Here is a 25849-nt window from a genome sequence, read left to right as displayed (position 1 = left end):
CAACAGCCATTTCTCCAGGACACAAGAACAAGAACGAACGTGTCGAAATCAAAGAGCTTGGCACTAGTGCAAGGCCGGTGCCTAATCTTCCCGGTTCAGATTTTCACAATGTTCCAATAAGATCCTTTAAACCAATTTTCTTCCTGATCCCAGATTCAACTCAAGCTCCTACATCACATGAGCATGTCAAATCTTTTCGCATAAGCTTCCTACATCTCTCAGGGTGTTTTATTTGTTGACCAGGATGCAGAGCACATGTATAACACACAGGAGATAGATAGATAGATAGATAGATAGATAGATAGATAGATAGATAGATAGATAGATAGATATCCACAACAGGGAAATATAGACGTTTGTATTAGAAGCGAGCAGCTACCACCTAAGGTGGAACATCAATAAACACACAATGTCTGAAGGCGAGTTCTATTGTTAGTAGGTGCTAAAAGGAAGCTCTACTCAAACCACATCTCCTTCTTCCTGAGCTATGGTAACCACTGTAGGTCAAATGTATGCATCCAGTTTGACAAAGTATAAACTTCTGACAGAAAAAAAAAAAAACCACAAAAAAACTAATGTAATCAGTTTACAGTGAAAATCTGTGTGCCAGATAAATTAGAGGTTAGAAAAATGGAGATAGTTCTTTGAACACTAAAAAAAGTATCCTAAGAGGAGACTAAAATTTACTACTCATACACACCCATAAAATTAATTCTTACACTATCATTAAGAAAACCAGGAGGTTGGGGGCTGGAGAGATGGCTCAGTGGTTAAGAGCACCAACTGCTCTTCTGAAGGTCCTGAGTTCAAATCCCAGCAACCACATGGTGGCTCACAACCATCTGTAATGAGATCTGACGCCCTCTTCTGGTGCATCTGAAGACAGCTACAGTGTACTTAGATATAATAATAAATAAATCTTTAAAAAAAAAAAAAGAAAGCTGGGCGTGGTGGCGCACGCCTTTAATCCCAGCACTCGGGAGGCAGAGGCAGGCAGATTTCTGAGTTCCAGGCCAGCCTGGTCTACAGAGTGAGTTCCAGGACAGCCAGGGCTATACAGAGAAACCCTGTCTCACAAAACCAAAAAAAAAAAAAAAAAAAAAAAAAAAAAGAAAAGAAAAGAAAAAGAAAACCAGGAGGCCCATTGGACTTGCAAACTTTATATCCCCAGTACAGGGGAACACCAGGGCCAAAAAGTAGGAGTGGGGGGATAGGGGAGTGGGGGGTAGGGTATGAGGGACTTTTGGGATAGCATTGGAAATGTAAATGAGGAAAATACCTAATTAAAAAAACAAAAAGAAAAGAAAAGAAAACCAGGAGTCGGGCTGGCGAGATGGCTCAGTGGTTAAGAGCACCGACTGTTCTTCTGAAGGTCCTGAGTTCAAATCCCAGCAACCACATGGTGGCTCACAACCATCCGTAATGAGATCTGATGTCCTCTTCTGGTGTATCTGAAGACAGCTACAGTGTACTTACATATAGTAAATAAATAAATCTTAAAAAAAAAAAAAAAAGAAAAGAAAACCAGAAGTCGCCGGGCAGTGATGCTGCACGCCTTTAATCCCAGCACTTGGGAGGCAGAGGCAGGCGGATTTCTGGGTTCGAGGCCAGCCTGGTCTACAGATGAGTTCCAGGCCACACAGAGAAACCCTGTCTCAAACAAAAAAAGAAAGAAAGAAAGAAAGAAAGGGAAGGGAAGGGAAGGGAAGGGAAGGGAAGGGAAGGGAAGGGAAGGGAAGGGAAGGGAAGGGAAGGGAAGGGAAGGGAAAGGAAAGGAAAGGAAAGGAAAGGAAAGGAAAGGAAAGGAAAGGAAAGGAAAGGAAAGGAAAGGAAAGGGAAAGGAAAGGAAAAAAAGAAAAAGAAAGAAAGGAAAAACGAAAACTAGGAGTCAGTGGTGAGATGGCTTGGTGGCTGAGTACACTGGCTGCCCTGCTAGAAGATCCAGGTTTTATTTCCAGCACCCATAGCCATCTTACAAGCATCTATAGCTCCTTCCAGGGGATCTGACACTCTTCTGGCCTCCAAGGGGACTAGGCATACACACAGTACATGGATGTATACACACAGGTAAAACTCTCATACACATAAATTAAAATAATAATAATTTTTAAAGGGAGTCTTTATTTTTAACAGATTAATCCTGATATTTCAGATCCCACACTCCTTAAATTATCACAGATTGATTCTAGGAAATTTTTCCTTTAATTTTACACCTCAGTATCAGAAAATAAAGTCATGAATATTTGAACTTTGCCCTTATACCAACTGCTTAGACTGAGCTAACAGAGCATGCTTGCATGAAAAGAAAATTGGAGCCAGTTCTGTGTCTAAGGCAAGAGATTAATTGCACAAGCTGCCCATGGCCTTCTGCCTTTAACAAGTCATCCCTACATAAATAATGCCACTTGTGAAAGGCATGTAGAAATGGAGGCAGAAGCTAAAACCATCTTAACCATAATTAACTCTAAATTAGCTGAGTGAACCTTTGGAATAACTACCCAGTTATAAATCACACTAGTGTTCTCCCCCCCCCCCTAGTTATAAAGGGAACTTTCTAAGCAACCAATTAAGAAAATCGGGCCTACTGCAGCCCCAAAGAGGACGTAGCAATTAACACATAAGCAGACCCTTAACCTACCAACACTGCGAAGTCCATTATTCCAAACACTCTCTCACTGAAACCTTGGTTGATCAAGAAGCCAACTCAGTCAGTACAGTGCTCGCCTAGCATTCGAAGAGCTGTGGGTTAGATACTCAGCATCAGAGAAAAGTGAAAATGGGCTAGGGAGATGGCTGCTCTTCCACAGGGCATAGCCTAGCACCCCCTTGGTGGCTCACACTTTAGCTCCAGTCTTGGGAGGACCAATGCTGCCTTCTTGCCTCCTGGCGTACCAGGTATAAGTGGTAAGCCAACATGGATGCAGGCAGAGCCTGAATACACATCAAGTTAAAATTGTAACTAAAAGTAAATGTTTGAACAATAGCATGTGTCTGTCTTTGCAGCAACTGCGAGGTGGGCAGGAGTTTGACAGCATGCTCAGCTGCACAGTGAGGTAAGCCTGCAGTACCCCAGACCCTGTCTCAAAAAGGATCCTATAAGTAGGCAATCTCCCATCCTAACATTGTTTTTGTGGAAATATTTAAAGGTAAATCTGATATGGACTTGTCAGATGTATACTCTCCAGTGGAAGAGGAGAGCATTCGAACCTTCTGAGAACTGGTAATGTCCCATTTCTTAATCAAGATCAATGTTTCTCAACCTATGAGTTGTGACCCCTTGGTGATCGAAAGACCCTTTAACAGGCTTCACCTAAGACCATTGAAAGCACAGAGATTTACATTACAATTCTTTAAAAAAACATTTATTTATTTTATGTATGAGTACACTGTGGCTCTCTTCAGACACATCAGAAAAGGGCATCAGATCCCATTACAGTTGGTTGTGAGCGACCATGTGGTTGCTGGGAATTGAACTCATGACCTCTGGAAGAACAGTCAGTGCTCTTAACCGCTTGAGCCATCTCTCTAGCCCTTACACTACAATTAACAGTAGCAAAATTAAGGTGACAAAGTAGCAACGAAAATAGTGTTGTGGTTGTTGGCAGGCCTGGGTGGGAAGGGTGGGGATGGGTTGTCACCACAACACAAGGAACTGTGTTAAAGTGTCAAAGCATTAGGAAGGGTGAGAACCACTACTCTAGATGAAAGGTAACTATTTTTAGAAATACAATATACTGTGTGTTTGTAATTTCCAACTCTTTCCTATATATGCTGTTCTTCTATTTCACCCCCAATTATTGAGCAAGTGGGACAGAGGAGGAGTTTACTGACCCCCAAATCAACTACAAATCCCAAAGCCCTTTTCCTGCTCTGAGGGGATCCTCCCTCTTGTAGTCTGAGTAAGCATCCCTCCCTACAGAAACCTAACTTCCTTCTGACCCACAGATGCACTTGGCCTGATTTTAAACAGACTGAGAGAAAACAACTGCAATGCACAGCTGTTTGTTAGAGTTGGGGAGGGAAGGAGATGAAGTCCCACCGGTATTAAAGAACAGAAATACTTAACGCCGAGGGAAGGGCTCGACCCGGTAGTCAGTGACTTAGCTGTGGAGACACAGCGATCTTATCTTTCTCCTGGATGTCAATTGCTGTGGACATTGGTGTGTGACTCACTGCACCAGCTACACAGGAATCAGCAGGCCCCCGGTCCACCTTTTCCCATCCCCTTTTCCACAATGATTTAGCAGTAACATGACAAGGCTAGGCTCCAGACTCACCAGACCCAACGAGTCCCCTGGGCCACCAGTCAAGTGTCACCCTCAGGGCTTGGTTAGTTGGGCACCCGGCTCTGCACGCCTCACAGTGACTCTTGGAGCTTCTGTTAATCACTTTACTCTTTCCCAAATACTTTCTTTTATTAATCTGTCCGAATGTTATGAATTTAGTGAAGCGTCAAAATGGAATTAAGTGCACTGATTGTCTGACTTTTGTTTGAGAGAGCATATCAGAGCCCAGGCGGACCTTGAATTAAGTCTCTGTTCTGTAGCTAAGGATGGCCTCTTCCCGCTCCTCCTCCCTCCGGCCTCACCCCAGAGATCACAGACCTGAGCCGCCCTGGCCAGCTTATGCAGTGCTGGAAACGAGAGGCCGTGAGAGGGTTGCAGACTGTGGAGGCCAGAAGATGCCCAGACCCCTAAAGCTGAGGTCACAGTTGTGAGCTGTCTGATGTGGGTGCTGGGAAGTGAACTCTGTCCTCTGACCAAGCACTTAAGTACTCCCTGGACTGCTGCATCATCTCTCCAGCCCAGGGCATGCTAGTACTTATGTGTAAATTCTAAACTTTCCATGTCATTCGTATGCTTTATTTACAATTAATTTGAATTTTAAAAATAGTTCAACACGCCAAGTACTATGGGTGGCTGACACCTAAAATCTCCTCACTCTGGAGGCTCAGGCAGAAAGATTGAGGCCCAGTCTCAAATCAAAACACAAATACTTCCACAAGAAAACCTGGGAAAAAAAAGACATATGAAACACATGTACCAAAGTCTTGGTAAGTGCTCTAGTGAGTGTGTGCAAACATCAGAATACTGTCGGCTCTTTCTAATAAAGCTAGACAGTTATTTGCTTATCCTACAGCCAAAAGGCTGGCCAGAATTTCTGTACAACCATGTGCTCAGCAGCTCTGTTCCTAATGGTTAAAACCTGAAAATAACCGAAATGTCAGTCAACAGAACCACAAATAAACAAACTATCAGTGTTTGTGCAAAGGAATATAATGTAATAAATGTTTTTAAAAGCCTGCTTCATGCAATAAAAAGAAGTTCGTAACTAGGCTCTGGGATGAGATGGGATAAGATGGGATGGGATGGGATGGGATGGGATGGGATGGGATGGGATGGGATGGGATGGGATGGGATGGGATGGGACAGGACAGAGAGCACACACTAGACACGGGCTGGGAAGGGTGCAGTGAGGGCACAGCTTCCCACATTACCCAAATCTTACATCTTAACCGTGAATGCTCAATCTTTGGGTGAGCTGTAAAAGCCTGCTCCAGATTTTTTAAAAAGTGCCTCAGTATCTTCACTTCTGGACAAGTTGATAGACATCCATTATTCTTGAGAGGGAAAAACATACACAAAAGAGAATCCGTGGGCAGAAGGAGGAGTCGGGGAGAAAGTGCACAGCCTGTGTATCTCCTGTTCCCACCCTCTCCTGGCTGAGCCTCACCTCACTGGTTCCTAGAGCACCGAGTCTCCAGCCTGTGTGCAGTCTTCCCAGTGACTGAGTACTTGTCTAGCCTGCAAGGAGGAGGCGAAAGGCTCCATTTCCAATGGGAGGGAGATGTGGAAAATGAGGGAGAGGGTGGAAGGAAGAAAAGAGAAGAGAAAGAGATGGAGGGAGGGAGGGAGGGAGGGAGGGAGGGAGGGAGGGAGGGAGGGAGGGAGGGAGGAGGGAGGAAGAAGGCAAGAGGGAGGGAAGAGGAAAGGGGGGAAGAGAGAAGGAAGAGAAGGAAGGAGGAGGGGAGGAGGGAAGAGACAAGAGACAAGGAGGGGAAGATGGAGGAGGATTCTCCCACTTCAGATTTCACTGCAGTGCTCCCAAAGGTGTGTCTACAGTGCTGCCTTCTTGCCCAAAGCTTCTCACTGCTCAGATTCAAGTCCCTATGCCTTCAGGAACAGCTTCAGCCCCACCATACCTCTAGTTGCCTCACCATGTCCCCGTCTAATCATGACACTTCAGGCATGAAAGCCACATCTCTGAGCCTAGCATCAATTCAAGTCCATTCAGGAAACAACACAAACCGGAATCCCCAACTCCAAAGGCCTCCTGCCCCACCTCATGCCCACAGCCTGCACCAGCCAGATTAGGTCAGTTCCTGAGCACCTACCATCCCCTGGGCTCCTCCTCTCGTGCCAGTGCTCAGTCGATATTACCTGATACCTTTCCCTCAGGTCAGTAAGAGTAACCACACCAGCAGAACACCAAGTCTGTGTTTGCTTTAAGGTTAAAAACTGCCCACTCCATTATGGGATATGATTTTAACCAATTACATAATCAAGCACACACACACAAAACCAAGTTGGGAGGCAGAGGCAGGTGGATCTCTAGACAATAGGGCCAATATAGTCTACATAGAGAATCACAGCCATCCCACACTATAGAGAAAGACCCTGTCTAAAAAAAAAAAAAAAAAAAGTCAGGGGCTGGAGAGATGGCTCAGCAGTTAAGAGCACTGACTGCTCTTCCGAAGGTCCTGAGTTCAGTTCTCAGCAACCACATGGTGGCTCACAACCGTCTGGAATGGGATCAGATGCCCTCTTCTGGTGTGTCTGAGACAGCTACAGTGTACTCACATAAAGTAAATAAATCTTTTTTTTAAAAGTCATATCAATCGAAATATGGCTTCAAAATTTTCAAAACTTACATTGAGCTTGTTTAAAAGAGTTAATTAATAGATGTGTGTTCATTGCATGGAAAGCTGGGTAATATACAAATTGAAAGCTTGCCAGCAGCCGGGCATGGTGGCACACGCCTTTAATCCCAGCACTCGGGAGGCAGAGGCAGGCGGATTTCTGAGTTCGAGGCCAGCCTGGTCTACAAAGTGAGCTCCAGGACAGCCAGGGCTATACAGAGAAACCCTGTCTCGAAAAACAAAACAAAACAAAACAAAACAAAACAAAACAAAAAAAGAAAGCTTGCCAGCACCACACCCTGACACTGAGATCCTGTGGCTGGGTCACCGTAAGCAAGAAGACAAGCGCACACTGATTTAGATACGTGAGCACAAGCACACAAGCTGACAAGGACCCATGAGTCAGCAGAAACGAGGAAGTTAACTCAGTCAAGCAGATCAGAACCAAGGCCACTGGAGAGGCAGAAAGAGGAAGGGCTGTAAAGAAACACTGATAGGTGCCAAATGTAGCTGAAGTCACGCCACCTACTGTCAGGGACGGGGACATATGCTGTGCTATCTTGCGTTAATCTTGTTCTGTGTTTGTTGAGGTTTCCTATGTAGATCAGGCTTTGAACGCACAGAGATCTGCCTGCCTCTGCCTTCCATTTACTGAAGGCACCACCATAATTCATAACCTGGATTATTTTATGTATTCAAGCAAGTAACCAGAACATGTCTTCTTTACCTCGTCTCAGCGTCTTATCTCTTAGTACCTCTCACTCTTGCCACAACTCCACGATAAAAGAGAAAACTGAAACTCAGTGGTACGAGTGTGCAGCATATGCAAGGCCCTAAGTTCAGTGTGCTCCTCCAAACCCAAGAGAGCATCATGGACTGTAATGGCATCTAGGACTTTAAAAATGTCACTGTCGCCAAAGTAAAAGTTAACTTTTTATAAAGGTCATAGTCTCATTCATCTATGATGTCATCAGCACACGGTATGTTGTGGCTCAATAGACTGAAATATGACAGGGCCAGAGGGTGTCACTGTTACCCCCTATATCCTGATGCTGCAGGGCTGACCCATTTCCCAGGTGAAGCCAGCATGTCCAGGCAACAGCTACCAGGAGCTCAGGAGCAGTCACTTCATCTCAGAGGCTGTATGCCCTCCTCTCCCCTCTTGTTCACTACTGTCTCTGAGGATTTACAGATGTAAGGAATATACTCACTCTGCTCCCAGAACCTTTTGAAAATGGAAATAGTCCAGGCAGTCCATATTCCCTCCCCATTAGCTAATTAAGTTCTGGAACAAACAGAACATTGAGAGAGACATACTGGGGAACCCTGCATCTGACCTAGGAAATCGAGTGACCCTCTCTCCCACTGCTCTGAGATTACCACACAAACAAATGGGAAGGACCCTGCCTGAGGTTCACCCTCTACCAGGCCATTCACACATCACTGGTTTCTTCCCACTGTAACATAAGCAAAGGATTCTCTTTAGGCCCCAAACCATTGAGCACTCCTCTCCAGAGCTCAAGAGCATCTCTCTTAACACAGAAGCACACCCCATATGCCCCATCTTCTCTGGGCACAACCTGCTTTGACACTGAATCCTCTTCTTGCTTTATTTATTTTTTGAGGGGAGGATGGTCAGGGTGAGTTAAACCAAGAGCTTCAGAGAGAAAAAGAGAGGTGGGAGATGCCATAAATCTCTTAGAGAAAAGGAGGAAGAACTGAATATCTTTGCAGCTTCCTAGGCCTATGGAACAAGTGACTCACCTCCTATAGGTGACCCCACCATTGCAGAGATAAACACAGCTCACAGAAGAATCTTAAAGTTTTCCTAGAGAATTTATTCCAACTAAGTCAACCAGGAACTATAAATTTAAAAAACAAAAGATAAAGGGGGAGCCGGGCAGTGGTGGCACACGCCTTTAATCCCAGCACTCCGGAGGCAGAGGCAGGAGGATTTCTGAGTTCGAGGCCAACCACGTCTACATAGTGAGTTCTAGGACAGCCAGGGCTACACAGAGAAACCCTGTCTAGAAAAACCAAAAAGAAAAAAGAAAAAAAAGGACTAGAAAGATGGCTCAGTGGTTAAGAATGCTTGCTGCGTTTCCGGAGGACCAGAGTTCAGTTCCCAGTGCCCATGTAGTGACTATAACTGCTTATCTCCAGCTCTACAGACTCTGCTGCCCTCTTCTGGCCCATGTGGGCACCTACACTCATGTGCACATATCAACTCACAGGCATACAGATACACACACACATACAATTTCAAAAACAAAGTTTATCATAATTGTGATGTGGGTACGCATATGCATGGAAGTTCAAGGGCTTGTAGGGCCAAGTCATCAGATTCCCTGAGGCTGGAGGAAGGAACAGGTGGTTGTGAAGTGCCAGATGTGGGTGTTAACCAAACAGATCCTCATTGAAAGCAATACACAGGCTGGTGAGATGGTTCAGTGGTTAAGAGCACTGACTGCTCTTCTGAAGGTCCTGAGTTCAAATCCCAGCAACCACATGGTGGCTCACAACCATCTGTAACGAGATCTGACACCCTCTTCTGGAGAGTCTGAAGACAGTTACAGTGTACTTACATATAATAAAATAAAAAAATCTTAGGGAAAAAAAAAAAGAAAGCAATACACACTCTTGAACAGTGAGTCATCTCCCCAGCTCATATTCTCTTTTAAAATACAAAGAGCTTCATTATTTACCAAAGTTCACAATTCTCAACTATCTAATGTAATGTAACCTGGTCTGGTGTTCTGATCATTTTTAATCAATAAGGAGATTTCCCTTATATACAATTTAATGATTTGATTTTGATTTAAGCCAGTCTTTCATCTTGAAGAAAAGTTTGCTTCCCCTAATAGTTAAATAGTTAAAACAAGTTTAAGGAATAATCCCCACCCACTAGTGACTAAGCCCCGCCCACTCCAAGACTAAGTCCCATCTACTCTATAAACAAAGTTCCACTAAGCTCCGCCCACTAATGATCCCTCCTTTTCTCCTGGATTTGATAAACAGCCATTTCAGATCCTGTTCATTTCTGTTCTGCTGTGTGTGTGTGTGTGTGTGATGAAGTACTTAAGAACTCTTTCTCAAATTAATTGTATGCATACATTTCTGGAATTCAATGACACATTCATTGCCTGGTTCTCATTAATACTTAGGAACTGGTAAACACCACCCCACGTTGTAGCTGAGTTATGTAAACACACACACCCAACAGTGCCACAGTGCAGGCTAAGATTACCAGGTATGTGGAGACTGACACGTGGCAGCAGTGCTTCTCAGTGAGGGATGGCTCAAGCAGCCTATTATTACAGTCTGAACCTCTAGGCTCTGGATGCTCAAGCAGCCTGTCATTGCATGCCACCTGCATCTTTCTTGGTTCTAGCTTTGCCTTGTTCTTCACCCACAGCTATTTTTCTTCCCCTGACACTTTGTAGCAAGCCTTTCTCTATTATGTAACCAAGCATCATTGCTGGAGTATCCATAAACTCGTTGGCTGTAGGGAGGTACTCCCTGCTCAAGAGACTACTAGAATGGCTGCCCTGGATGCTGACCTAACATTCCAGTTGAGCCAGCTCAATCACCTGGCCAGGGGAATCATACCTAGGAAGGTGGGTTTATCTTAAACCATGCTAAAGAGATAGGTGCGGTGATTTTCCCCTTTAATGAGATCTTATCTTTTTCTTCCCTGAAATCCAATCCCTACAGACCACACAGCTTCTAAGTCCTGACTCAGACAGGGACTTTTCCTTTCGTTTTCTTCTCCTTCTCCTCCCTCTCCTCCTTCTCCTTCTCCTCCCTCTCCTTCTCCTCCTTCTCCTGCCTCCTCTTCCTCTTCTTTGTTTTCCTTCTCTTCTAGATGCTTACCAGAACCCAAGCATGTTTTTTTTTATGATACTTTGTCTTCCTTTCTCTTTTTATAAAGCTGCCCCTCCCTGCTATGTGGCTGCTTGTCTGGCATCCACTATGGCTTGAACAGTCTGGTTATTTTTCCTTTTCCTCTCTAGTCTCCTCCTCCAAGAAGCTGCTGAGACTTACAGCTTGTCTGCCCACTGCTCTGTGGTGTTTTTCTTTTCAACTCTAAAATTTTTGTCCAGCTCCCATTTAATTCTTCCCCACCATCACACAGGTAAATAGAGAGCCCTGATGCTTTGGGGAGGAGAATCAAATGGTGCCCTTGGAGGCCAGAAGATCCCCCAGAACTGAAATTACCACCGTCGAGAGCCACCTTGTGGGTGCTGGGAATCAAACCCAGGTCTTCTGCAAGAACAACCAGTGCTATTAACTGCCATCTCTCCAACCCTTAAGTCCATAAGATTTATTTTATTTTTATGTATGAGTACACTGTAGCTGTCTTCAGACACACACCAGAAGAGGGCACCAGATCTCATCACAGATGGTTGTGAGCCACCATGTGGTTGCTGGGAATTGAACCCAGGACCTCTGGAAGAGCAGTCAGTGCTCTCAACTGCTGAGCCATCTCTCCATCCCCTTAAGTCCACTCTTAAATTATTTTATCAATAAGACTAAAAGCCTGGAGAGGGGACTCCAATGTCCCCCCATATGATTATCCTTGGGTAAATTAGGTAAAATGATGTCCCCAGTCCAGTGGCTCACTTATCAAAACGACCCAGATTTATTTTAACTATTTTTAGTAAGTATGGAACCCAGGGCCTTTTGCATACTAGGTATATGCTATAGTAAAGGAACCCAGGGCCTTTGCATACTAGGTATATGCTATAGTAAAGGAACCCAGGGCCTTTGCATACTAGGTATATGCTATAGTAAAGGAACCCAGGGCCTTTGCATACTAGGTATATGCTATAGTAAAGGAACCCAGGGCCTTTGCATACTAGGTATATGCTATAGTAAAGGAACCCAGGGCCTTTGCATACTAGGTATATGCTATAGTAAAGGAACCCAGGGCCTTTGCATACTAGGTATATGCTATAGTAAAGGAACCCAGGGCCTTTGCATACTAGGTATATGCTATAGTAAAGGAACCCAGGGCCTTTGCATGGGAAGCACATGCTTTACCACTCAGCTGCACTCCCAGGCCCCAACATGACTTCTATTGTTTCCTATTTTGTTTAAAAACATGGTTAACTTAAGAGCATGCAATAAACCACATGGTACTTTCAATTCTGTCAAGCTGATCAGTATAACTTCAAGCCATGAAACCAAGGATGCACCAAAACCCAGGTACTCTGCAGCCTGGGGACGTCATCTATGAGCTAGAACAAGGGCTCCATCAGGAGAGCCAGCTATATTAGTCACATTAGCTAACAGAACCTCTGTCTGCAGGACTGTAAATGCTGAGGACATCTTGGCCTAGTGACAGATCTCAACAACTAATGGACTCTCCAAGGTGCTGGTGAATGGTATGCTGGCCCTGTCCCTTGGGATGAAAAGACTCAAATGCTTAATTCCAATAAAGTACCTTCTATAGCCCTATTTTTGCACAGCTTGTACATTCGTCAAGAACAACCAGCCATATACACATACATCACACACATACACACATCACACACATCATACACCACACACACATACACACACTAATAATATAAAACAATAAAAGACCTCAGAAAAATCCCTTACCACTTCTGCCACTTAAGGGCACAGAAAAAAAAAAAAAAAAAAAAAGGTTCTTGTCTATTACCTGTGAACTAAAATGGCTAGTCCCTGGAAATAAGAAAAAAAAAAATTCTATTGCTTCTAAACCATCCAAACTATCATATTTATGATATGAGCCAAAATGTGCAAAAACTCATGCTAAGATACAAGTATTAGAAATTTACTCTTTTTTTTTAAGATTTATTTATTTATTATATGTAAGTACACTGTAGCTGTCTTCAGACACTCCAGAAGAGGGCATCAGATCTCATTACGGGTGGTTGTGAACCACCATGTGGTTGCTGGGATTTGAACTTCGGACCTTTGGAAGAACAGTCGGGTGCTCTTACCCACTGAGCCATCTCACCAGCCCAGAAATTTACTCTTTTATTGAAAACAGTAGCTAAGAAAAATCTATTTCTGTTGTAGTCATTGTATGCTCTATGGAGGATATTTATAAAACAACCAATGATGAACATAAAATGAAAATCTCTTTAGCTCAAATATGAGCATTGCTCATGGAATTACCCCTGTGTTTTGAAGCATGAAAGAAATAGATGAGTTGTAGACACTGTAATCAGTTGTCAACACCACAGCAAAACCAAAAGGCATTTGGATTAATAGGCAAAATTCCAACTTAACAACTCACTCAGTTAGCTGGCTGACAGCCCACACCAAATGTGTCGACTCAATTAAAGAAGAAATTCCACAAGATAGAAACATCTGTTAAGGCTCCCTTGCAGAACGAGCCAACAAATCAATAAAAAAGTTAGACTTTATGGTTTGGCATATCTATAGTGTTCCTCAACTGTAAAATGAAAAAAAACAAAACAAAACTTTTTTTTTTCTTTTTAAAGAGACAAGGTCTGAGTTCTGGCTAGCCTGGAACTCACCTTATTGACTAAGCTGGCCTCAAACTCACCTGAGAGCCCAACACTAAATGTTCTGTTTGAAACAGGATCTCTCTACGTAGCCCTAACTATCCTGGAAATCTGTGTAGACCAAGCTGGCTTGGAACTCAGAAATCTGTCTGCCTGTACCTTCCAAGTGCTGGGATTGAAGGTATGGAGTCGAATCAGAGTCAAGTGGTTAAGAGTTGAGTCTCACAAAGCCACTTCAGGTAACCGCATCAATTCTGAAGCCCCCGACACTTCTAAGAGGCTATACTAGGGATACCCAAAAATCAATCCCTTCTCAGGGTTCAGCCATCTGTAGGAATGACTGAGGAACCAAGATAATGCCTACCTGCCAGTGCCCATTACTAGGGGATTGTTTTAATGGATACACATAAACAGCCAGCTGAAGAAACACACAGGGCAAGGTTCAGAAGGCTCTCAAGCATGGGCATGTCCAGCCTCTGGAATGGGATTTGCCTCCAAGGAGATCTTTCAGCCCTGTTTATTGGAGGTTTGGGGGGGCCTTAGTAGATAGGCATAATTAATAAGATCATTAGCTACATGTAATTACTGTAGCCACTAGTTTTGGTAGGAGTTTGAATGAGAAATGTCCCCCACAAACCCAGGCACCTGTACACGTAGTTCCCAGCTGGCAACACTGTTCAGGAAAGCTTATGAAGAAGCACGACACCAGGCTGGGCTGGGCTGAACTATTCCAGTTCACTCTCTGTTCCACCTTCCTGAGTACCTGCCTCTTGCTTGCCTGGCCTCCTGGCCTTGATGGATTCTTGGCCCTCTGAAACAGTAAGCCCAGATAAACTCTTCTTCTTTTTTTTTTTTTTTAAGATTTATTTATTTATTTATTTATTTATTTATTTATTTAATATATGTAAGTACACTGTAACTGTCTTCAGACGCACCAGAAGAGGGCATCAGATTTCGTTACGGATGGTTGTGAGTCACGATGTGGTTACTGGGATTTGAACTCAGGACCTTCTAAAGAACAGTCGGCGCTCTTAACCACTGAGCAATCTCACCAGCCCCAGATATACTCTTCTTATCTATATAAGTTGCCCGGGTCGAGGTTTAACTAACGCAGTCCCTATCTCCTGGGGTTAAAGGTCATCAGCTCCACCCTGAAGTTGCACAGATCTCCAGCCACCAACCATTTCACTAGTATAGCAAAAGATACTGCGATCGAGTTGTATACTAAACATCAGGAAAGGGTGGAGGTAGGGTGTAAGGGGAGGTTCTGATAGTTCACTAATTGGTTCTTGCTTGTTAATGAAGAGGGTCAGGAGCCAATTGCTGGGCAGAAGGTACGTGTGGGACTTCCAGGTCCTGTGAGGAAAAGGAGATGCAGGGAAAGAGAGAAGAGGCTTTTTTCTGGCATGCTTTGGAGAGGAAGGGTGCTGCAACCATGTAAGGCCTCAGGGGAGCTAGGGCCTTTGGCCTCCGCTATAGGCGGATTGCCAAAGATGTTTGGCATGGACTAGGTAGAACAAGCCAGGAAGATTAGGGCAGGAGGAGAAACGGAGATAATAAATTAAGTGCACGCCTTTCCAGAAGGGGAGGTATCTGTGCCCAGCAACTGTGCTTAGTAGGCAAGTTAAAAGCTGTTGTGTCTTTTATCCAGGGATTCAAGGGTGGTAAAGCAACCGCTCCTGTAATAGAGGTGGGTAGAGAAGGTAACCCGGTTACAGTGTTGGCTACAGCTACAGCCGATGCAGAGCTAAGCCGGGTGGAACAAAGAGGAGCCAGGAGGGGTGACAACATGGCCAAGCCCCACCCCCCTCTAGGTTTTTAAAACTACATGCAACAGTGGGGGACAAATGAACGTTTCTTGCTAGGTAACAGTGACTAAGGCAGAAGGAGGAGATGTTGAGTCACCTCAACCAGGCAAGAAGTAGGCGCTGACCAGAGGAACAAGAAGAAGAGCAGGACTGTCGGGGTGTGTTCCGGAGGGAGGGGTAGAGGCAGGGGTAGACTGGGATTCTGTTTCAGACTGCCTTGGTTTGTGGTGTCATCTGGATCAAGTGGCTTGAGTTTCCTCTCAGTTTCTTCATCCAGAAAGTGGGGCTAGTAAGGCTTGTCTAATATAAATAAATAGTGTACATAAGTGTCGGGAGCAAAGATTTCAAATGATCAGTCTGAGAGTGGGGGCAGCAGACACACAGGCATTCGGAACCTAATAAGCCAGAGATGCGTGCGTATGTCTCGCATCTAATTGAATGTTAAGCATCTCTTTGGCTCTAAGGTAAGACCCAGACACACACAATGCATTCTCACTGGGTTATGAGATAGAGTTGGAAAGGCCTAACCCACCTCCACCTTTCCTTAAGGAGCATGCTTCTCCGGGTGCCGGCGTTCTCCTCTAACATGCTACTCACATGGCCTACCCTCTTCTACCCACACTATCCCAACATCCCTTCTCCAGACCAGCCACTGAAAACTAGAATCCAAGTTCTATTAGATGCAAAAATCAGCCATGTTAATAATGCTGTATACATTAGCTGAATACATGGTATGGTAATATGCTAGCTGACAATCAGGGTGGACAGGGAGGGTCAGCACACATTCCTGGTTGCCAGGTGGGCCTACACTACTGTTAGGCATCAGGCATCTGACAAGTTGCACACTGCTCCCCACAACAAAAATTACCCAGGCTCCCAGTGTAAAACATCTACGGTGTGGAAGTTCACAAGCCCAACTCCCCTAAGTAAGACACTTCCATCAACAATGGCTTTGTTTCTCTGGCTTAAATTCTAGACACCAAGGAGGCTAAAATAAAGGAGGGTGTGTTTTGCAGGAGGCAAGAATACAATGGAACCCCTGAGGCTGAGGCGGGTACCTAGTTTCCATCCCTAGGAGGCTAGGTATGTCATTTACCAGATTCCTCATTCATTAAGAGCCAGGGAGTTGGTGCCTCAGTGGGGAAAGGAGTGAACACTCAGTCTATGTGTGGCTGGGGACTGAACCCAGGGCTGCATGCATGCTGTGCAAACATTCTACCAACTGAGCTACATCACTAACAAAAACAGGTAGACATCTGGCCATGATGTGAGAGTGAGAGAGAGAGAGAGAGAGAGAGAGAGAGAGCGCAAACTTCAACCCATCTCCTGCTATGGTTGAATAAGATGTTCCTCAAAGGGCTGTTTCTAATTGGCTTGATCATCAGCTTACAGTGTTTTGGGGAGTTGGTGGAATCTTTAAGAGCCAGGGCCTAATAGAAGGAAACACTGAGCTACTAGCCCCTCTCCATCTCTCCTCTCTTTGCTTCCTGTACAACAGGAACAAGCCTCCCTTCGCCCCCTTATCACATGGTTCCGCCATAATATACTTTGTGCTGCAGATCCAAAGCAAAGGGCTAAGCAACCATGATCTCAAACAACACGATCCGACACTGTTAGGCAGAGCAAACCTTTTCCTTTAAGTTGATTACCTCAAGTATTTTTTTGTTTTGTTTTGTTTTTTGTACAGTCACAAGAAGATGTGACAAACACATCTTCCAAAACCTGACTGGGTTGGTTTGCTTTACACGACAGCTACACAATGTCAGTATTTCACCAATAATATAACTCCACTAAATACATTATACTGCACAGGCTATTGCGCTAAGGCACAGCACAGTGGTTCGGCACTTGACTAACAGCATACACGAAAACTTAGTTTGATCATTAGGCCCTCGGAGGGGAAAGAATAGAACAGACAGAAAGTTAACAAAAACAAATGAAACTTGTTCAAATTCTTGTTGCCAAAGTATTGTTCCCACATTCTCTGTGAACTTATTAGGTTATCAATGTAACATACCCGATGTATACAGTCTACGGATATGGTTAGTCAAAAACCTCCCGGAAAGAATTCCAGAAGGAAAATAAGGAAAAGCTAGGCAACCTGCATTCTCTCTGAACCACCCCTCTGTACCGCATAAGATTCACCCGAGCGCTTTGTTCTTGCTGAGGGCTTAGATGCTAAGAGCAGGCTTGGTAACCCCAAGTCTTCCTGTGGCATGCCAGACGGAGCTGTGAGGTCACATGAATTCCTTGCAGTGAACAGAGTCAAGGAAGGCCAGAAGCAGGTTCAGGGGCAGGGCCAGATAGATGACTGCCCAGCTCAGCACAGCACTTGCCTGTATGACTCACTCACAGAGTGTGACACATTCTGTGTCATCACTGCCCTGCCCTCATCCCAGCTGAGTCCAGGCTGGTAACCATTCTCGTATCCTAGTGCCATAAGACACTTAATATAACTCTCGCCACTAGAAGCTCGCAAGAAATCACACTTAGACAAAATGACCAGTTCAAGCCTAACTGTGTACTGGAATTAATCAAGTCCCCAGAGTGAAGCCAGCCACTTTTCTGCCAGGTGAGGTGGCACACACCTTTAACCCCAGCGCTCAGACAGCAAAGACAAGTGGATTCGGAGGCCAGCCTGGTCTACATAGAGAGTTCAAGGCATACAGGGATACACAGAAAAACTCTATCTTTATATAATTATTATTTTCCCCAAATCTTAAATGGTTTTCACTATTTATAAACAAGTTAAAATGAAAGCTCCTTAGATCTCAATTAGACCACATCCCAGAGGCCTGCGGCCAACGTGATAGAAAGGAACTCAGGAGCTGTTGGCATTCCTCCTGTCTCGCCCTTCCTCCTCAGTGTGCCTCTGGAATGCATGTGATCCCAGAAAGAATAAGAGGAAAGGAGTAGTTATATTCCCAGCAACTTAGAGCCACTGTAACAGGGCTGGAAGGGGTTAACCCTTATCTACAAGCTAACAATGAGGAAATGCAAAACTGAGGAAGATCCTACTCAGCATATCTGAACCCAGTCAAGGACACCATCTTCCTCGGCCAGCCTAGGAGAATTAATGTGACTAAAGACAGAAAAAGAATTACTTCTCCATGAAGATAATCTTTACCTAGGTTCACTTGCAGGTGGCTTATATAGTAAGAGCAGAGAAGAACTATAATACAAAAGGCACTTTGCCAGTACAGAGACCTGATGTGTTGTGAAATATGTGTTTCATTAAGTAAAAAAGCAGCAGAGAGAATCTGTGTTGAGTGTGCAGAGGATAGTTACCATCCCTGACTAGCCGATGAGTTCCTCTGTGTAACTCAGAGGCATGTCAAATATCAAGCCGCCTGGGGCCCCAGGCCTGCCTGTGACACTGCCTGTGACCCTTGCCTGAGCTGGCTGTCTACCCACTGCCTTGTGCTTCTGTTGGCTTCAGTACAGAAACATGATGCTCCACAGACGGAAGATTGCGCCAGCCAAGCATACAGGAGCTCTCTGAGTGTTTCGTCACCTTCTACTGTCTGTCTAGGATTGTGACACCATTTCCCCAATGACTCCAAACAGAGGATGGACCAACAGGGCCACACCCCCGAAAGTGCAGGTTTCCTAAGCAGCGTCAGAAGTGGGACAGAGGTACACAGCACGCAGCCATGGATTATCCCAGACTGATGCAGCCAAGGGATGACCTTACGTTGCTTTTGGCTTATTCACTCATCTTAACACCTGTCACAGCGGCGTAGCGGATGACATCTCCAGACACACACCACATTTTAATGAGCTTAGGATTGCATGCCAAGCTTAGATATCACAGAAGTTCCATAACCTTTGAAAGTTTGTTCTGATTTTCCCAGGCTAAAGGACAGCCATTCTGATTTAAATATAGCAAATGTCATAGGTGCTAGCTAGCCTTTCTCTGCATCATGACACATTTTATTCCTACTCTTTCCTTTGGGGGTCTTATGTAGGCCAAGCTGGCTTGGGATGACAATGTACCCCACTTCCTTTAGTGTGGTGCTGGGGATCAAAGTCTGGGCTTCATGGGTGCCAGGCAAGCCTCTACTGATAAGACCCACAGCTCCCAACAGCAGATCCTTTCTACAATTCCTCATGGTCATACGTGGCTTCATACAAGTTTCTTCTTATATGATACTTGACCACTTGACTAATTTTAATACTAAATCAGAGGGCCAATATTTTTCTACATTTTTATTATATTTAGAAAGAACTGGAAACAAAAGCAAGTCATTCGAAATGAATGACAGCTTAAGCTCCTATAACAAGTAGGTGTAGCATCTGGAACCACTGCCCAGGCCAATTCTAAGCCATCTATTGTAGGGGAATTTTAATCCAGCAACACGGCTGTTCTGGCAAGGGATCCACCACATCCAAAGAACTTCTAGAGCTGTGTGATCCAGCCAGAATGACACAACTTTAATCCCTACGGCTGGAATTGTCTGGAATACAGACACACCTTTAGCACACACCTTTAATCCCAAACAGTGACATCTAATTGAGGGGCAGACAAAGTGACAAATCAGAGAAATATCTGACAGAATGAGTTAGAGATAGGATACCCCTAACTCTTAGAGAACAGGAAAGAGGCAACTTAATGGAGGAGGAGGAAGAGGAGGAAGAAGAAGAGGAGGAAGAGGAGGAGGAAGAGGAGGAGGAAGGGGAGGAGGAGGAGGGAGATTTACTAATACAATTATACAAAAACAGGTTACATGTGAAGACAAGAATGAGAAGGAGCCAGAAGATTAGAGAGAACAGATTGTCAGAGTCAGCTTGAGGCCGAGCAGAGCAATTCAATGAGAACCAGAGAGAGGCTGGACTGACTCAGTCATCTTGGAGAGGAGTTTGAGCCACTTAGCCAGCATTCAGAAAGACTAGAAATGCTGAGCTTATTCAGCAGATGACAATAACATCTGGTGAATAAGACTTATTTCTAGAGACTGTAATGCTGGAATGTGAAGGATATAGTTGTACCCATCAAGACAAAGAGGGCAAGAGACCCCACAGACCCTCCATACCAACTTGCTCCTGTCTCCTAGGGGAGCAGAACTGGCCTAAGTCAAAAGCTATATACATGGATGGTAAACATCTCCAACAGCTAGGGAGAAACAGGAAGGAAGGAAGGAAGGAAGGACTCCCATTGTGCTTAGGTAGGCTGACTAAGTGCAGTGGAAGAGGGTGTGTGCTGTACATGACAAGGTGTTCTTTAAACTTCTGGACCTTGTTAACCTTGGTGGAAAGCTAAAGCACCATTGCACGTGGGTGGGCACCATGGCACGTGGGCAGCCGAGTGGAGGGGCACACAAAACTCTGCACCTTAGAGACAGCCATCTGCCCTTGGGAACCCACTCCACACCTTACGAGTTACAGACAGCAAGGCTGAGTCAAATACTCCATTGGAGAGGACAGAGGGCAGGTGAAGGACCAGCTTTGAAAACACTGAAAAGTTTAGCCTTTTGATTAATCTAGTGATCTATTTCTTCCTTATTGCTTGGTCACTGCTATAAAACTTGACTTCCTGTGAATCTAAGTGTCTGAAATGATTACCAGAATTCTCACTGCAACTAAAACAGTTCCTTTAGAGACATAAATAAAGACTGGTTTTTAACTCACTTCTACCAGGAGCTAAGAGGTGTCCTGTGTTCCATGGAAAAGGGATGACTGTAGTCAAGTAACCTCCAAAAAGCATATAATAATGCGCTCTGCTCTGCTCTACTCTTCTCTTCTCTTCTCTTCTCTTCTCTTCTCTTCTCTTCTCTTCTCTTCTCTCTCCATTCTTCCCACTTTACCTTCCTCCCTCCCTCCCTCCCTCTAATTTTTCCAAGTCTTTTAAACAAGGTCTCACTAACACAGTTGAGCTAGCCTTGGATCAGCTATGTAGCCCAGATTGTCATCACACATGCCATCCTCCGACCTCAGCCCCCAGAGTCTGAGATTACAGGCATCCACCAGGCCCAGATAACATGTTTCTTTATTATGGGGCTTTTCCAGACCTTTGTCACCATACAACAGTACCCCTCCAGAGGAAGGGACAAATGTGCTGCCTGCAGATGTTTTTCCCTGGAGAATCTGCTTTTGTTGCTATTGGGAATTTGGGGTGCGGGAGATTTGATGATTTGACTTGGAGTTTCATATACATGAAGTCTATACTCTACCAGTGAGATACAATCCTTTCCTAGACAAGAATTGTGGGGGTTTTGTTTGTCTGGTTGGTTGGTTGGTTGGTTGGTTGGCTGGCTGGTTTTTGGTTTTCTGTTATATATACATATACATATATAATAACTGACATTTTCAAGTTAACAAAATTTCCAATGTAAAAATTAGAAAGCTCAAACAATAATAATATATGTATAAAACATCCAAATTCTAATTGTGAATAATTAAGTTAGACATATAATCTACAGCAACTGGAAAATGTAACAGAGACAACAAAACTCCCCCCCCAAAAAAAACAAACAACAAAAAAATAAAAACAAAAAACAAACAACAAACATACACAAAACTAAACAGTTCATTGGCACTGTGGGAGATTAAACCACACCTTAAATATATGTAAATGAGCTGAATCTGCATATTGCCCGGCACATTGCCTGCCTGTACCCCTTTTCATCCCTCACATCTTTAAATCTGTGAACACCCTCTTGAAACAAAGTCCTTGGAAATAAAATAATATATGGAAGAACACACAGGAGCTAACACATACTGCCCAACCCTCCTGATAATAACCCTATCTGAATCCAGGCAGCTACTATATTGTAGACAAAATTACAAATAACCAGAGGCCTACAGAAGACATCACTCTGCATAGACCAACTTCCAATTGTTTTTTGTTTTGTTTTGTTTGGTTTGGTTTGGTTTGGTTTTTCGAGACAGGGTTTCTCTGTGTAGCCCTGGCTGTCCTGGAACTCACTCTGTAGACCAGGCTGGCCTCGAACTCAGAAATCCACCTGCCTCTGCCTCCCAAGTACTGGGATTAAAGGCGTGCGCCACCACGCCCGGCTCTTTTTGTTTTGTTTTGTTTTTTTGTTTTTTTTGTTTTTTTTCCAATTGGGTGGCTCTAAACGATTCAGTCTGAGTGTATGAACAATAATAAGTAAGGGAAAACTTACCCACAGAAGCTGAGTTTTTAAGAGCTGACTCCTTGGGGGCTCCTTTCTGAATTCGTAATGTGGCCCACTGTTCAAAACAAGAATCATTCATTAAAACTCTTCCACAGACACATATAAACACTGAACATATTTACACAGCTGTGAACACCAAGTCTGGGCACTGTCTGAATTAGGGAGAGACCCCAGGGAACCTCTGATGTACACTACTGCTGGTGGAGAGCTAGAGTTATGTTTTAAGTTTTAACTACTGTGTTTAAGAGATCTATAAAAGAATAACATCTCTAACCTGTAAGCCCTACTTATTCAAGGATAGATAATCCTGTAATGCCCCCTTGCCCAAGGACAGACAACTCCCTGGAAATGGGGGGTGGGGGTGTTCTGTCATGTAAAATACTGAGCAGGGTATTTTCATACCCCCTAAACAGGCTTGGTTGCCCAGCTGCACAGGATGTGGTTGGTCACGTGTAGGCTAGAAGTCACGTGCTCAAACTTTGTGGTAGTCATCTTCTTGCCCAGTGGGATTAACACTGGTCCTTTGTATGCTCCTACAGTTGTTGTCACTGACTAGTAAATACTAGTAAATACATAAATTGCTTCTCACAAGAGCTATGAAGCACTTCCAGAGATTGCAGATTCAACAATGGCTGGGTTGCGAAAGGCCAACCAAACCGAAACCAACCTAAAACCCAATCAACCAAACCAAACCAAATAAGGGGGAAGGGTTGGGGTATCTATAGACTCCTTAAATGCTGTATTGAAATAAATCTACTTGAAACCAGGAGGAGGTGGCATGAATCTTTAATCCTAGCACTTGGAGGCAGAGACAAGCAGATCTCTGTGAGTTGGAGGCCATCCTGGTCAAAGAGTAAGTTCCAGGGCAGCCGGGGCTACAGAGAGAAACCCTATCTTGAAAAAACAAAAATATTATTATTATTATTAATAATAATAATAATAATAAATAGTAGCAACAATAATAAAGAAAATCAACTTGCACTTTTAATGGTGTGATATCAAATGGTAAATAATATTAGAAATACATAAGAAATGTATGAAGAGGGTGGGCTATAGCTCAGGTGGTAAAGTGCTTGCCTTGCATGCATGAAGTCCTGGGTTCAACTCCCAGCACTGAAAAAAAAATCAGTAAGGCTGGGCGGTGGTGACGCATGCCTTTAATCATAGCACTTGGGAGGCAGAGGCAGGCAGATTTTTGAGTTCGAGGCCAGCCTGGTCTACAAAGTGAGTTCCAGGACAGCCAGGGCTACACAGGGAAACCCTGTCTCGAAAAACCAAAACCAAAAAAAAAAAAAAAAATCAGTAAGAGTTACACACGCCAACCATCTTACTTTGCTCCTCACCTATTAAAGTGATTAGAGAAATGTGAGGGGGAGGGTATCAGTAAAAGATCAGAAAGAACAAGTGCCAGCTTGCTCTGAACACACTTAAAATGTGACAAAGAATGTCACCACTTCTTTTTTTTGTTTTTTGTTTGTTTTTGTTTTGGTTTTTTTTTTTTTTTTTTTTTTGAGGCAGGGTTTCTCTGTATAGCTCTGGCTGTCCTGGAACTCACTTTGTAGACCAGGCTGGCCTCGAACTCAGAAATCCGCCTGCCTCTGCCTCCCGAGTGCTGGGATTAAAGGCGTGCGCCACCGCGCCCGGCAGGAAGACTCATTCTCAATCTGGCTGCATCCTCTCTCCTCCTGAGGGAGCTGTTGTTGAACTGCCATCTTTTCTCAGCTGAGGCAAAGGTTAGCTTCCATGGGCCTCCCCTAAAGCTTTGGCACCTGTTATCATTTGTAAGGAAACCAAAGATGGCATAAAATAAATTTGTGTAAACGATCAACCATTATTATTCTCAGAACTCAACACCTAATCTCATATTTCATATAAAGGCAACTTAGACTGGAACAATTATTCCGTACACTCGATGGACGGCATCATCAGTTTCAGCAAGAGTTCAGCATGTACACTCTAGAATTCACAGGTCGAGGATGGAAAATTTACATCTGCAGGTAAGATCTTTTCATCTTATCTGATAAGTGGTCTTCTAAGAAGAAATTTGGACACACAAAGAATGGTGCTGAGGTGACGGTTCAGTGGGTGAAAGCATTCGCTGCGAAAGTGTGGCAAGGTTTGGTTTCAAATCCTAAGAACCCACATAAAAGCCAGATGTGTTGCAACATCTGTAATGCCAGCACTCTTATAAGATAGTTTCTCTTAGAAACAGGAGAGTCCACAGAGGTTCACTGGCAGGCTAACTTCATGCATACACCAGAAAAGCCTCAGTCTTGAACGTAAGAAATGGGCTGACACCCAAGGCTGTCCTCTACGTGCATGTCACAGAGACACCCACATTCACACACAAGGATGTGTGTGCACACATGTATGCATGCAAGAAAGGAAACCAGAAATTATCCGTAATGTGTGAAGACTGTCAAGACATGGTGAGAATCGAAACTAGTCCCAATGGACTCTCTGACCTGAGACTTCCAGGCTCCAGAACCCTGAAAAAGTAAGTCTCTACTGTTTAGCCTGCTTGGCCTGTGATAGCTTGTCATACACAGCGATATTCTTCATATTGAAAATCACATCCCTCAAACAGAAAGACTGATCACAAAGAGCACTGGAAGATGCATGGCATTTCCCCATTTGAGAGTTGCCAGGGTCTGACCTACAAAGACTGCTCAAGATAAATAAATTTTAAGGTTGAAGACACTTCTATGCCAATGGCAATCTGTAGTAGAAAACAACTTGGGACTCTTGTAGTAGACACCTGCTTGGGACTTTGTGTAGACACCTGCTTGGGACTGTGTAGATACCTGCTTGGGACTGTGTAGACTCCTGCTTTCCAGTGCTTATTCAGCACTGAGAACAAAGAAGCAGTGCAACCAGCCTGGCGTCAGGGAGAATTTGTCTTCCTATTTCCAGTTGAGACTTTAAGCTCTCAGGCCATCTGCTTCATCATCTCTCTAAGGAGGGTCAATACCAAAGGTGACAGTGAAGATTAGAGAGCCAGGCAAGGCCCATGACACAGGTCTGTAAGTCCAGCTGCTTGGGAGGCTGCAGCAGGAGGGTCATAATTCAAGGCCTGTCTACACTAACTGTAATCACTAACTGTAGTGATCCAAAGGCCAGCCTGCGCAACTTACTGAAACCATATCTCAAAATACAAAAATAAGCTGAGGATTGTGGAGACAGCTCCAGCGGTAGAGCCATCGCCTAGCTTGTGCAAGTCCTTAGGTTCAAGCCCAATGCGGGGCTGTGGAGAGGGAGTGGGAGAGTGGAAGGGTGGGGGAAAGTTGGGGGGGGGAGGTAGCATTAAAGGAGAGGAACTATGGGTGCCCAGCAGATAGTGGGATACAAAGCAATTCTGATGGATGGATCCTTCCTCCACACACCTCACACTTGGCTTAGGTACCGAGAAGGAGCAGTTTCCCTGACCATCAGTGCATCTCCCAACAGGTCGCTATTTATCTTTGACCATGCGTCTTCTCCACC

At 44.3% G+C, this 25849-nt stretch overlaps 1 protein-coding gene across 5 annotated transcripts in view; it reads right to left on the bottom strand.

The window, feature by feature from the left end:
• Gpat3 (glycerol-3-phosphate acyltransferase 3) overlaps window positions 1-25849 on the bottom strand; it is a 53438-nt gene that overhangs the window by 19540 nt on the left and 8049 nt on the right. For all 5 annotated transcript variants that reach the window (XM_011249432.2, XM_011249431.2, XM_017320852.2 and 2 more), the window contains exon 3: window positions 22355-22421. In XM_011249432.2, coding sequence (XP_011247734.1) covers window positions 22355-22421 — 67 coding nt within the window. The remainder of the gene's footprint in view (window positions 1-22354; window positions 22422-25849) is intronic.

Source organism: Mus musculus, chromosome 5 (genome assembly GCF_000001635.26).
Source record: "Mus musculus strain C57BL/6J chromosome 5, GRCm38.p6 C57BL/6J".
Classification (NCBI taxonomy): Eukaryota; Metazoa; Chordata; class Mammalia; order Rodentia; family Muridae; genus Mus; species Mus musculus.
The sequence above is the reverse complement of the archived record's forward strand: the minus strand, read 5'-3'. Positions and strand labels throughout refer to the sequence as shown.